This window comes from Kwoniella dejecticola, chromosome 10 (genome assembly GCF_000512565.2).
Source record: "Kwoniella dejecticola CBS 10117 chromosome 10, complete sequence".
Classification (NCBI taxonomy): Eukaryota; Fungi; Basidiomycota; class Tremellomycetes; order Tremellales; family Cryptococcaceae; genus Kwoniella; species Kwoniella dejecticola.
Window position 1 is genome coordinate 505,568 of NC_089310.1, and position 13,912 is coordinate 519,479.

General features: G+C 47.6%; 5 protein-coding genes across 5 annotated transcripts; 3 read left to right on the top strand and 2 right to left on the bottom strand.

Moving 5' to 3' along the window:
* Positions 1–339: 339 nt before the first annotated feature.
* I303_107720 (uncharacterized protein) lies at positions 340–3,402 on the top strand (the record flags this gene model as incomplete). Its single annotated transcript, XM_018410989.1, has 5 exons — positions 340–410; positions 470–1,115; positions 1,183–1,233; positions 1,297–1,405; positions 1,460–3,402. 5 exons carry the CDS (start codon positions 340–342, stop codon positions 3,400–3,402), a joined length of 2,820 nt encoding a protein of 939 aa, XP_018259657.1.
* A 271-nt stretch (positions 3,403–3,673) lies between these two features.
* On the bottom strand, positions 3,674–5,492 carry I303_107721 (uncharacterized protein; the record flags this gene model as incomplete). The annotated part of the gene is made up of 3 exons (XM_018410990.1): positions 3,674–4,036; positions 4,312–5,055; positions 5,196–5,492. The coding sequence occupies 3 exons, from the start codon at positions 5,490–5,492 to the stop codon at positions 3,674–3,676; spliced, it is 1,404 nt and encodes a 467-aa protein (XP_018259658.1).
* Positions 5,493–6,031: 539 nt separating this feature from the next.
* Positions 6,032–7,090, top strand: I303_107722 (uncharacterized protein; the record flags this gene model as incomplete). The annotated part of the gene is made up of 5 exons (XM_065969650.1): positions 6,032–6,201; positions 6,265–6,335; positions 6,421–6,657; positions 6,732–6,928; positions 6,998–7,090. 5 exons carry the CDS (start codon positions 6,032–6,034, stop codon positions 7,088–7,090), a joined length of 768 nt encoding a protein of 255 aa, XP_065825722.1.
* A 306-nt stretch (positions 7,091–7,396) lies between these two features.
* On the top strand, positions 7,397–9,083 carry I303_107723 (uncharacterized protein; the record flags this gene model as incomplete). Its single annotated transcript, XM_018410992.1, has 3 exons — positions 7,397–7,551; positions 7,633–8,482; positions 8,583–9,083. The coding sequence occupies 3 exons, from the start codon at positions 7,397–7,399 to the stop codon at positions 9,081–9,083; spliced, it is 1,506 nt and encodes a 501-aa protein (XP_018259660.1).
* Positions 9,084–9,289: 206 nt separating this feature from the next.
* I303_107724 (uncharacterized protein) lies at positions 9,290–13,612 on the bottom strand (the record flags this gene model as incomplete). Its single annotated transcript, XM_065969651.1, has 11 exons — positions 9,290–9,462; positions 9,659–9,911; positions 10,000–10,224; positions 10,302–10,384; positions 10,462–10,604; positions 10,673–11,495; positions 11,580–12,270; positions 12,367–12,440; positions 12,651–12,724; positions 12,801–12,871; positions 12,932–13,612. The coding sequence occupies 11 exons, from the start codon at positions 13,610–13,612 to the stop codon at positions 9,290–9,292; spliced, it is 3,291 nt and encodes a 1,096-aa protein (XP_065825723.1).
* Positions 13,613–13,912: the final 300 nt, after the last annotated feature.

The window sequence follows — 13,912 nt, forward strand, 5'->3', positions numbered from 1 at the left end:
CAAGCTATTTTGATATTGGTTTTTCGGCTCAAATAACCCAGATTGTGAAGCCTTTCCTGTATATCCTGTACATATCATATTATATCATATCAATTGCAGATCATATCGCCTTCCCATGACATAGATTCAACGTATGTCTTGTGTATTGCATGACAGGTATCGAAGCAATGAGCAGTAATATGGTGGCAAAATTAGCAATCACGTGACCGTCTTTCCGTAACGTAAATAGCTGTCCGGTGGATTGAGATTATTTTGGATTTTGGGACATTTCACTTGTTTTCGACAACCGTTTCATCAATTCGCCCACTATTCGTGCACAAGGATAGGTGGGAAAGCAATATGTTGAGGACATTCCTGGCTAGGAAGTCATTGCGCCTGCGGTCTGCGAGGGCTAGAAGACTTATACATGGGTGAGCCGAGACTTCCAGCTCATCGACGAAGCGTACTAAATCGTTAACTGTTTCTCAAGATACGATACGACCCCTTCGAATCCACTTCCAATCTTGACACACCTCCCACCCTCCTCAGCCGAGGCTTCAAGACCATTCCCACTATATCATCCTCCTCCGCCAAGTACAGATTATCTACCACTCAACGAAGATACGTTGAAATCGTTACCTTCGGAAGAACGTATTCAGCGAGAACTGAAATCCCGCTTAACGAAGAAGACCGTCGAGCACCTACCTGAATTGACGGAAGACGATCTACGCACATTCTATTCTGACTTGGTCAAGACTGGTATCTCAGATGATCAGAATCAACACCTAAGAATAGCTGCGCCGGGAGAAGAGAGGTTGAGATTACCTGTGACCCGAGAAGAAAGGGAAGAGGTTATGCTGGATTTGGAGACTCGTCTATTGGGCTCGAAACCACCTCAAGCTCCATCAACAAGCTTAGAAGAAGAATCAAGAGGAATTAGTCGGGATTTGTATTCGGAAGGAGCTCCTAGGCGGTATAGGATCTTCCAAGCTTTGGCTCAGGTGGCTGTTCCGGACGAGGGGCCGAGCGGGACGAGCAAGTCGCCCGCTGGTCCGTCGGCGATATCGGGTAGTGGGGTGGATATACCCCTTGGACTGGTCAGTAAGAGAGAATGGAATGTGCTGTTTGACGAATTCGTAAGCTACCCATAAGTCGTTTGAGGACAAGAACAAGCGCAATAGATTGACTTGAATGAGATATTAGATTCAAAATGGCGACGCAAGGGGCGCTGAAGCTTTATTGGATGTCATGACTGTAAGTTTTCCTAGCCGAATTGATGTGTGGCAAATTACAGTACCAGCTGACACTTGCGACTAGCTTCACGGAGTTCCGGTGGAGCAAAGCAACATAGACCGGATCATCAGTGTAGATGCGGCTGCCGGACGGGTTGAGGAAGTCGGCAGACTGACCAATGAATTGGTGCACAGTGAGTCTCGTCCAACGATCCGTGTTCAATGATGGCAAGCTGAGATCTGTATAGGTGGACTGCGTGTCAATGATGAACACAAAGACCTGTTCATTTTATCGTTGCTTCGCCAAAATCCATCGCAGCCGCAGAATGCCATATCCCAACTCACTACGGCCGAGGTAGCAGGTCAGCCGTACCCACAGTCAAGCTACCAAGTCGTCCTCCAACATCTCACACAAGCTTCGCCAATCTTCCAGCCGACCTCGCATACACGAGCACTAGCGTGGGACCTGTTCACCAATATGCGTTTAGTCGCACATCCTATCCCTAACAGAGAGCTATACACGACAATGATCAAGACTTGTGGAGAAGCGAACCAGCCTGAACCTGAACGAGCCAGGGATCTGTGGATCGAAATGACCGAATCGGAGAAGATTCAACCTACACGAGACGAATACAGCGCTATCATCAGAGCCTTGGGATCGACGAAGAAAGATTACTTGGAAGCTTTCGACTTGCTCAGGCACATGTTGGCTAAACATCATGATGTCACCTACACACCGTTCTTGGACGACCACGAGGATTTGCCCAAGTTCTCGGAATACGTGCCGACTCTCGAAACGTTTGTTGGTCTTCTAGAAGGAACGAAACGCGCTGGAGACTTGAATAGAGCTAGATGGATCTTGACTGAGACGGTCAAATTGGCGCGAACGGGACAGATGCTAGATTCCCCGGAATGGAAAGATGGGATAAATGCGGATTTGCTCAGTGGAGTCTTCATGAGCTATGCTAGTTGGAAGCCTCTAGTCAGGAGGGGAGTCGTCAAAATCAAGGATGTTCAGTCAAGCGAAGCTACGAAGATGGCGGTGGATATCAAGGATGGTGCGGCGGAAGCGGGGCAAATCGATGCGGCTAGCGATGAAGATTGGTTGGATATCAACGTGATGGAAGAATTGGTCGAGCCCTCCTCCTCTGGAGGGTCCCAAGCTCTGGACTCTCCATCAGGAGCTGAAGCCGACTTACCGTTGACTCCTCAGTCCTCGGCAGATGCGCTCAGAGAGGCAACGGCCTTATTTCAGCGCACACTGCATGATCTGACCCCATCTGCCCACCCAAACGAGCTCGAAAAGGACTACCTCCCCTTCAAAAACATCGTGCTAGGACCGAAATTAGTCAACTCTTACATCTCCGTTCACTTAGCTCATTCACCTTCTCTTGCATCGACCAAGGAAGTATACGAGAAGGCATGGAGCGATGTCGCTGCCTTGACTAAGGCTGGCGTAGGTCCAAGGTGCCGGCCGAACGGTTGGACGTACATGCAAATCCTCGAGAAATGCGCTCACGGTACTCGAAGCGGAATGACCGACTCCGACCGATCTATAGCATTTCAATGGGGTAAATCCATCTGGCAAGAATATTTGGAATGGTCCGAGAATGTTTCCAGGGATTTAGAGCGCATTACATCTTCAACGGCAATTTCGGTGGTGGACAGGAAGAAATGGTTGATGGGTTTAGGCGATCGACAGGTCGAGCGAATTTGGAAATCTGCTATCAAGCTATACGCATTACATGGAGACCCATCTCAATCATTGGAAATACTGGAAAAGTTTTACGAGACCTATACGCCTGAAGAGGTTGTTAAGAGTTATAAGCCTCTCCCGGAGATAAGGGGTTTCAAAATTAGATCGACGACGAATTCGAGTATACCAGAAGCGAATGTCCCCCCATATCTACTGTTCGATGATGTCAAACTTCTACATCAGAAACTTGTTAAAGCGGAAAAAGGGAGAGAAGTGGGTAAATTGACTTTTATAGTTAAGAGATATGAGGCGATGTTGGCGAAAAGAAGGAGTTGGAGGTATAAAGGTGTAGGACAGAATAGGGAGGTGAATAAGGCCAAATACTTAGAGAGAGAGAAGAGGCGTTTGGGAAGGGCAAATCAGGAGCAAGTGGGCCGAGTGGGTGATGGACAGGATGAAAGGCTTCTCTCGGAAAATGTGGACGAAGTTGAATAGGCCAACAGCGGAAGTGCTGGAGATTGGAATACGAGATCCCGCTACAGATATACGTTGTATTGATACCACTCAGACAAAATTACTCATCATGCATTATGACTCCCCATTATTCTTGTCTGGAGCAGTGGTTCTCAGCATGCTGGCGTTCTCAATGTCCTTGCACAGACAGATCATATATGTTCATCCCTTTCACAACTATAAATTCGACATCTACAGATCGAACAGATCCACAACGTCCGGCGTCATGTTCTACATTTCTCTAATGATCTTATTAGGCCTTTTTGGATTTATCGGTATCGCTCATATAAGCGATCTCATCCTCATCATCCGTGTTCGGCGTCTCCTCTTCGACCTGATCCACAATCACATCGTTGTTCTTGGTTACGGCAGACGCGCATGTGGTAGATTCGAGAGCTGAAGACCAGAGTTCATCTTCGATCTTTTCGCCCCGTTCAGTTCTCTTGGCTCGAGAGAACATCCCGATATTGTTGTCGGTGATGAATCTCCAAGTGACGTAAGGCCACGAGCTGTGGGATGGTAGAGGATCGTAATATTCTTGAGCTATGCGGTGCAGCTCGGGGAGTTTTGTCCATGGGACAGAGGGGAAGTCGTGGTGCTCGTTATGGTATCCGACCTGTATGCGGGGTCAGCGTCAGCATGATATCAATAGGGCTTCTGAGGCGGAGTCACGGTAGAGAAAGGGCGAGGAAGGGGAGATGGACAGAGAAAGAGGTGCAGCTTAGGACGACAGGGAAGGCGAAAAGGTGGATCGGATAGGGCGGCCGACGGGCGAGAGAGAGGCAGATCAAGACCAAGAGGGACGAAACCAAGAATGCAGGCAAAGCGGATGCGTCGCAGGATATCAAAAGAAGCAAGAGCGATAAGAGGACGTGACAATTCGCAGCTCACATTGTAGCAGAGAACATTCAACCAGCCGTAATAGCTAGTAGTCTCCTGCGCCAAACCTCTGATCAACCAATCCTCCTCGGTCTGGAATTGACCACTCTTCAGCTGTTCCTCCTTTGTAGGCAGCGGTCCATTCATCAAATAATGCTCCGCAATGAAATGCGCCGCGCAAGGATGCAGACTCCCAGCGAAGAAACTGCTCATTACCAAATAGACCAGCGCGTTCCATCCTAAGAGCTTGACTAGGATCGCGTCGAACGTGAGGATTGATAAGAGGTTGATACCGTGCCATATAGTGGGTTTTTGCGATCTTATGAACCCTGGGCGAAGGGCATAAAAGAGGATTTGGAAAGTAGCGAAGAAAGTCTTTCCGAAGACGTTGTTAAGTATGATAGCCTCCAACTTCGATGGGAGGTCTGTATCGATCCCATCCTCTCCTAGGAATTTATGATGTTCGATATGATACCCCTTAAAAGCCATCGCGTAAGGGATACCAATGGCGAAGTTGGCGATGATAGCTAGGACCTTGTTGGCGCGGATCGACTTGAAAGCGAGATTATGGGTGATCTCGTGGATTGCCAGAAAGATGTTTTGGTTTGTTGTCCCGCCGATGGCATAGGCGGCGAGCATGAATTTCCATGAGAATGGATAAGTGGATTTGAGGAGATAGGCAGAAGTGAGTTGGATGGAGAGGACGAGGAATACGATGGGGACGGTGAGTAAAGTGGGACCCATGAGTTTGCGGACCTACATAATGTCGAACGCGTCAGCTACACGTCGAGTAGAACATTGTTCATGGAGAGATAGCTACTTTGGATTGATTTACAGGAGATGGGATAGGATAGATAGGTGAATAGAGAGAGGTCAATAATCTTGATATAACATACCTCAGGATGAGCCTTTAAGATAGCCATCCGCCTACTCCTATGCGGTTCCTCAGTGGTCATCCACAGAAAGTCAGGATTACTCTCCATCTTCTCGATCTGCTTCAACTTCTCAACTGAGATATTTATGGGTTCTGTATCGCTCGAGCTGCTCAATTCATTCTCGGAAGGGTCGTGTGAGCTCAGACTGGGCGAAGAAGTGGTCGAGGTGGAGATGGTATCTGTATCTGATTTCCGATTTCTGAGACTTGATTTTCGGGGTTGAGAGTCGAATGCAGTCGGAACGAGATGGACGCTCATGGTGGCGCGTATACTTTTGCTTTAAATTCGATACGAGTTGAAAAGTCGTGATATTGGATGAGAGTCGGCGGTGGAGAGATGTCGATTCCTTGAGGTGACGATAAAGAAAGGAACGTGTTGTCGCGTAGATTGGGCGAACTTTTGACAGGATCTGTGGCGAGCGATGGTCGAAGGGATGGTAGTGATGAGGGCTGACCGTATATTTTCGGACGGAGCGAACAGATGAAAAGGGTGAAGAAGGAGACGTTGGTAAATCAGTGGAAGGTATAGGACGACGACAGACTTTGTTTTTTTTTTCGGTGGTATATATGGTGCTGCGTGTAGGAAGTCTAGGGTAAATCCTATAGAGCGGTGCCAAGCTAGCAGAGTGTGGAGCGGTAGTACCCGGAAACAACTTCCGACGGAACTAGGTCAATTCAGCGAACCATAAATTCAAGTTGACGCGTAGCGAAACCATATACAGTCGATTCGGTGCATGAGATCACCTTGTGGAAGAGTCATTCAGCGCTTCCGCGAGGAGATCTACCTCAAGGCTCAGCATGACTACAGCTCCCCGCTTCCTGGTGGATCATCTTCCTTCTGCTTCTGCAACGGTTGAACGGCCCCACGTCACTCTGACATGGGCTCAATCGCTCGATAGCAAGATTGCAGGACCAGGGGGCTTGAGGGTGATTCTTAGTGGTCCAGAAAGCATGCTCATGACTCATTGGTGGGTATAAATACAAGGAATCATATTCAAGGTGTGGGTCGAGCTTATGTGAATTGTCTCCAGGATGCGATCTATGCATGATGCGATATTGATAGGTGTCAATACGTTGATATTGGATAATCCACGCTTACAAGGTATGTTGGCCGCCGTGAGCGTCTGTGCGCAGACTGCATCAATCTGTGACCAGTTTCATGATGGCTGATAACAATATTCAATCAGCCAATCTAATACCCCCAGAATTAAATCTTCCTCCTCCTCAACCTCTGATCCTCGATCCTAAACTCCGCTTCCCTACAGATAGTCGGATATTGCATGAATGGAATACCAAGCCCAACCAGCGGGGTAAGACGCTCCGCCAACCTTGGATCATCTGCGGCGACAATGTCCCTCCTGAACGTATAAAGCTTGTGGAAGACGCTGGAGCGAGAGTTGTTCCAGTGGAGCTAGATCAAAATGGTATGTCTATCCAACAGGAAAAATGACATTGTGTAACTGCTTACGAACGAATGTGCAACTTCATTTGATATCAGGCCATATACCGCCAAGCTCCCTTCCAATGATACTGACCAGCCTCAACTTACGATCAGTGATGATCGAAGGTGGATCCAAGGTCCTCTCATCCTTCTTACATACTCCGACTAGAGACGATGGGAGTAGATTAGTGGATAGTGCGGTCGTTACTGTTGCTCCGATGTTCATAGGTGAAGGTATAGGAGTCGTGCCTCTGGTGAGTCTCGCGTCGACACATACTTTCGCCATCTACTGAGGACGCTAGCTGATCACTGGACTGTTATAGGGAGAGGATGTTGGTTTGCCGAAGATGAAGAATGTTCATACGGAGACAATGGGCAAAGATGCGGTCATGATCTGCCATGTTGAAGATCAATGAAACTTCTAGATTCGGAATTAGGTTAAGATTCGCAGATGGGTGATGTGCATGTTGTAAGAAATAGTGGTAGTATGTGACATACTCTTCTTCCTATTCAAAGGTGTCTCACATTTTCAGATATGTCGTTTGCCACTGCTGCTGACCCGACTTTAGTCGTGTTCAGGTGATTCAACCTAATCTTTCGCATCTTCACTGACTTGACACCGACCATCTAACGTCACATCAACTCATTAATGCACTGACGAGATTCGTCAAGCGAGAGACATCGATATTGACGAGACGATCTCCGCAACTTGAACCTCCAAGATGACCAAAGAGTTAACAGGCACCGATATGATCACGCTGGAATACATCACGGAAGGCACATTCGGTAAGATATACCATGATCCATCCGAAGCAGTAGTGTACAAAGTGGTGAAAGACCAGGCTCATGGGTCGAAGTTGGAAGACGAGTATAACCTGTAAGTCGTCCCTCTACATGGACGAGTCGGTCCTTCAAGCTCACCTTGCCATGGTGCGATATAATTTGTTACATTGCTTAGGTATATCGAAATCAGTCAATCTCTTACCGAGCTTCCCTTCTCGACGTCATCTTCTTCTTCTAATCCCAAATATTCTTCTATCGATCCCAAGTCCGGACAAGGATTCGACGTATCAGTACCCACTCCAATCACATACTTCAGATCAAACATTGGCCTTGAAAATATACCTTCGACCGAGCATGAGCATACTTTCAAGACTCATAAATCAGCCCCAATCTCAAGCCTATATTCCTCAGCAACAGAGTCTGCCGAATCGACACCTCTCGTCAAATCAATGCAGTGGTATATGCAGCACTTCGATTTCCCCGTATTCTCAATGAGCCGAATCCCCCCTTTACCCACTCAAATAAGAGACGAGTACAAATCCTTATTCTGGAGTGAAGAGCTATTACTCGAGGAATCGAATGCAAAGTCGATTTCGGATACTCTGCCTCAGAGGGAGGATAACGAAGGGAGCAAATACGAGATCAGATTACTCAGATTATATTTCGGACGAAGCGACATACGAGATACGACCCAAGCATTACACGAAGGAATAGCGAGCGATCCGCCATTGGACATCAAGCGATACGAGCGGTTGGTAGAAAGGATGAAGATGAATATGGAACACGGGTCTGAGTGGTCTTTGTCTTGGCCTAGTGTAGAGGATATATGTAGGGAGATGGGAAGGTTATTGGCGACGCTTCATTGGCATGTAGGGGTGAATGCTAGGGATATAGAGATTGTTCTGGGTGGAGATACGGAGAAGGAGCAGGGGCGGGATGAGGAGGGGAAGGGAGAGAAGGAGAAGGGGGAGGAGGGGAAACGGAAACGGAAGGGTGTTAGGATGTATATTCTTGATTTCAATCAGGTGAGTATATCAATATCTCTTTGCATTGCCAATTAATTAGATGTTTTTACCTAACCCAATCTCATTCGGATCGATTTCACTGACATCTCGATACTCGCAGTGCCAGCGATTCCTTCCTTCGAACTATCTTTCAAGCCTCATCTCTCACTCACAAGCACAGAGTCCACCTGACCAATCCTCCGACCTGGACCAGAACTCAAGTACAAGTACAAGCACAAGCTTGACATTAAACTTGGATGATCTCACATGCGGATCATACGCATCCAGCACCCTCGAAGAGACATTCCGACGTCTGGCGATACTGATATACGGCCAAGAACTGTATTATCCTCGTCCGCACCAGCTTGTTCCCTACGCAGCGTTCAAACGGGGATATATGGATCACGTTGAAGTATTTTTTACTCAATTCACTGGTGACGGTGGCGGTGACGGCGCTGGTCATGGTCATGGTCATGGTCATGGTCATGGTCATAGTAAAGGTTTAGGGGAAGGGCAGAAGGATCAAATCCAAAGAGCCAGTTCAACATTCTTTGAAGAGTATGAGAAGCTGGATAGAGAGAAGTTGTTGAGGACTTCGAGGACCACTAGATTGGTTGGGTAAGACCGTGGGAGCAGAGTGGGGTATGCCCTATCACAATGACCAGAAGAATGCGGACAACAGATAATGCCAGATAATGCGGTCTCGCTTTTCTACTTTTGGAATACCTCGAAATACCCATACGAGACGTCGCAATTTTTACTTGTGATAATAATTCGATATGATAGTATTGCATCGTCACTTATATATTTGTGTATGATATAATTATGCTAAACCCGTCCTATGGGTCGTCCATGCTCCGGCACATATTCCTCATCTACTAATCTCGGATCGAGATGTTCTAACAGCTGCAAGATGAATTTCGACTCGAATGACGAATTCGTAAATACAGTTATAAGTGAATTAGAAGTCGTGCGAAGTATGTTAGGTGCCATGACTAGAGCTGTTCCGATTGAGTGATCATTCGGCGGAAGTCAGCCTTGTTCGTATCTCAATACAAACGATAATGCTGCGTTCATCCTGCACTTGTCGTAGATGAAGATGAGATGAAGATGAAGATGAAGATGAAGTTGAAGTTGAAGTTGAAGCCGCAAAATTCAAGAACTAGAGGTATGCGCTACAAAGGAGAATGCACTCACCAAGATTACCAGGTGTCATCTTAGTCTGCTTGATAACCTCTATATCCATGAAAAGCTGTATAAAGCTAATCACAAATAACAATACCCGCCTATTATATATCGGTAATCTCTCCAAGAAGGCTATCGACTCTTCAGGCGTTTTGGAAGCTTGCAAGGCGTCATTGTACAATGCCGAAGGAATTATCGGATCTTCAAGTTCTCGGAGCCATAATTTGAATAATGACGATGCTACGTGCGGATCATCTATTCCTTTCTACAGATTCCAATATCAATGGGAATCAATCATTCGATCAGCTGGATCCCGTAGAAGCAGAGATAGACGCAAACGCAAACCAGCTCACGAGTTGATAATGACCTCTGTCCATCCTCGATTTCAGTTCATTCACACTATCTCCATCGCCCGGGACTCTGAAGATCCCTTCTGACTGAAGACCTCCAAGAGCCAGTATACCGTCCGCAAGGAACGGTAAGATGACAGGAACTTTCAGTGAGGGGTAAGCACGTTTTTGCAATTCCATTATCCGGTCAAGCGATTCTCCATATACCGAGGGGTAGAATGCGGCGTCCTAGTATGTCAGACCGACGACATCAGTAAGACTACCTTGACGAACGGAAAGGGAATGTATCGAAACGGGGCACTCACACTTGCATGCTCAATTTCTCCTATAGTCAAAGCTTTCCCCCGACCACCTTTAGCAGTGAGCACTTCCAATTTCCCAATACAATCTGTACCGAGACCATCAATTTCAATCAGCCCTAGTCCTCGAAGACATTTTCAGAAGTGTGTCGGGGAGCCAACTCACATTTAGACATTATTCCAATACCATCCGCTTTTTCATCCGAATTTGACCTCAAGAAATTCTTCACAAACGGCTCGAAATTCTTCGAAGGCCCAAAAGCATTAACAAGCACGCAGAAAAGTTGAAAGCCCAGCACGACCGCATCACTGCCGACCCATGCATGATCAGCCTATCTCGTCACCTAGTATCCAGTGTGTATGGGAAATAGGCTTACTGATTTGGGTTCTTCGTCAACTGTTTAATCAATTGACAATACACCTCATCTCTCATCTCCGAGCTCGCCACACATAATTGTATCATCCATCTAATCTCTTCCAGAACCTGAATCTTCTCAGACTTCTTCTCTGCGCCATTCAAATTCGGATCACTCCCAGTATTATTGGTATTCGAGACACCGACACCGCCATTCTCTTGAGCACCGAACCCATTGGCTAATTTGCCGTTCCGATCCGGATGTCCAGTATCACCTTTCCTACCTCCCAGAGCTAGACTAGCCAAGTTCAAATGCGAACTCGAAGACATAAACGGCTTGGCTCCCTCCACCGGCTTTTCTCGTTCTCCCATAACGTGCTGAATCACTTTGAAGGTCATCACTGCATCCTTGTTCAGGTGTTTCGACAATACCAACAGAGGTTGGGATATTGGCGATTTCTGATGATTGATAATCCTCTCGACGGGGACTTTCTGTCTCATCAAACCAGACCGTTTCGTCGCAAAGTATTTCCGGGCAAAATCATCCGTCTGAAACGCTAGGATCTCAGAAGAGATTTCTGATGGCAATAAGGGATGTAGGCCAGTAGACATTCGCTTCGTCTTGACACTTCCTGGATGATCTACGTATATCGGTTCAGAAGGCATGATGTTTCTAGCCATACCCGGCGTTGTGCTGCCGTTCGTGCCGTTGATCCCGTTGAGAACGGTCAATTCGGTAGGGGTTTCAGCGACCAGACTTTCAGCTGTTGATTCGTTCGTTTCGAAAATTGGACCAGCAATCGCTGTTCTTGTCTTTTTCAAGGGCGATCCTCTCGCTGCTGAGCCTGAGAAATCGATTGTGATCAGCTTCGGACATATGTGATGAGTTACACAATTGATGACTGATCATTTAGTGCAGAATCGCTCACTGTTGATGGCATCAACCGGACTGCCATTATCGCTTAGACTAAGTCCCTTGAACTTCCTTCCCGGGCTCTTGAATCCAGTTTTGACCGTCAAGACCTGAGATTTCCTCTTCTCCCACCACCCACCACCAGCAAATTCAGGCGCGGTAAAGTCTGACATGTCAGTCTCATTTCCTGACCCTTCTTCGACCACACTCAAATGGGAGCTCGTAGCAGGATTCGACGACATCGAATTTGACGTCGAATGTGTCTGCTCTATTCCTCTCGAAGCGCCAGGTGGTAGCGGATTACCGTTGCTCACCAAAGGATGATCTTGGGGATCATTCCCATCATTATTCGAGGTGTATGAGCTCGGCGAGGCGAAATGACCCATTACTATTGCTTCTAAAGTCTGTGAGGGACCATTGCCATTCCCAAAATTGGTTCCTACCGAAGAACTTGGAGTAATGGATGAAGATCGATTGGACTTCGAGGGCGAGTGAATAGGACGAGGAATGCTGTTTAGTGGTGAATATGGCGGTTTAGGATACGAGGTGCCTCTTCCAGCGGAGTTCGGGGTCTGATGGGATGCGGGTGAGAAGAGATTGGAAGAACGGTTTTGCCGATTCGAGCGTGAGGGTGTGGTGGGCACGATACGCGATGAGGATGGACCAGAGGGAGACTGTGGCTTCGGACGGGTGGGCAAAGCAGCTTCCTAAAGTCATGTTTGCTTGACGTCAGCATTGCGAACGTCGATGTAGAGACGGAAGAAAGGTGGACAAAGGAAGTCAGGCTGGGTGTGGTGACTCACTTGTATCAAGCCAAGAGGAATGACGAAAGCATTACCGCCTGGTCTTGTCCATTGAGTCTTACCAGTCAAGGTGTCTGTTAAATTGAGTGAGTAGAATCGGCAGTAAAGTTGAGCAAGGTTGACCAAACGTCAATCAGCTCGTTGTCCTTTCACGCCGATGACTGTCAACAGCACGAGGTGTATTCCTTAGAATTGGGCGGGAAAGCCGAAGCGTCAAGACAGCATTTCCTGCCTGCCTTTGAAGCGAGAGACAGCTTCTTCGGGGCGAAGACAAAGGTACTGACTGTAATAATAGCTCCTGTTCCCTCTAGTGGAATCTGCCAATTCCCACCATTCCCCATCAGGCGACCTTGGCACCCTGCAAGGACAAAGTGACAGCACAAATGGTCAGTCGACGCGATTGGTGAAAATCTCGGCAGCCGGTCCGCACTCACACGAAGGCTCCTACTGGTGGATCCCAACTACATTGTCCCGAAGCAGGACAAGCGAAGAAGACATGTTGCGTCTGTATGAGAGGATAAGCTCTTGGTATCGGGATGGACAGGCACAGAAGTTGATAACTCACAAGGGGATCAGCGATCGTGACCCAGAATTGCAGACTCCAACCTAGTGTAGGATCTTCGCACTTCGCCAGGGCATCTCGAACATCTAAGCCGGGCGGAAGATATCCTCTATGTCCAATTTCTAGATCGTTCCCATCTTGCAGTACCCCTTCATTGGATATCGAGCCATTTGATTGACTCTGCGCGCCATTACTCCTATCTCCACTTCCACTTCCGGTACCGGCACCGCTACTGCTACCGCTACCAGCCAGACCACTTGAAGGTACAGCCTGTCGACCATTCCCATTTCCATTTCCACTGCCACTAGCGCTCCCAGACGATTTTGACGGGTTCTCACTCATTGGACCTACTCTACCAGGAGATAGATGCCCTCTATTGTATTCCACCTCTTCCTCAATTTGCGCACGAGCATCTCTGAGAGCTTGTTTCTCCTCATGACGATCTATATTCGTATTCGTGTTGGCATTCGCATTTGCAGTCCTTTGTGAAGAGCCTGGTAATGAGTCGTACGAGGGCGGCAGGGTATTATGTCGAGTTGGTGTGACGCTGGGATTAGGCTGAAAGTCAGTCTGGATCGGTGCCGCAAGAGCTATTGGTGCATGTGCTGGTGGTTTAATCGGAGTTACAGGTGATGCCGAGTCTATTGGAGGAACAGATGTCTGAGATGCTACAGAGGTGGACATGGCTCAATCTTCCCCCCAAGTCCGCTTGATTGGTTCGGTTTGCGTCGCCTTTTGCTGGATGATCGATGGACTCGCGCGTCCGATTCGAGCCAAGTCGCCTCGTGTGCACCGGAATCACCGCAAGCAACGTTGAAGGCGATATGTGATACTGAAGCTATGGTAGCAAGGTATCAAGATGCCATATGATGGATATGAGGATGTCCAAGCGGATTCTTTAGGTCCAGCGTTTGAGTTTGAGTGTTTTGACGCTGACGCTAATTGGAATTTGGGATTTTGGGTTTGATGTTTTGGTGCCTACTT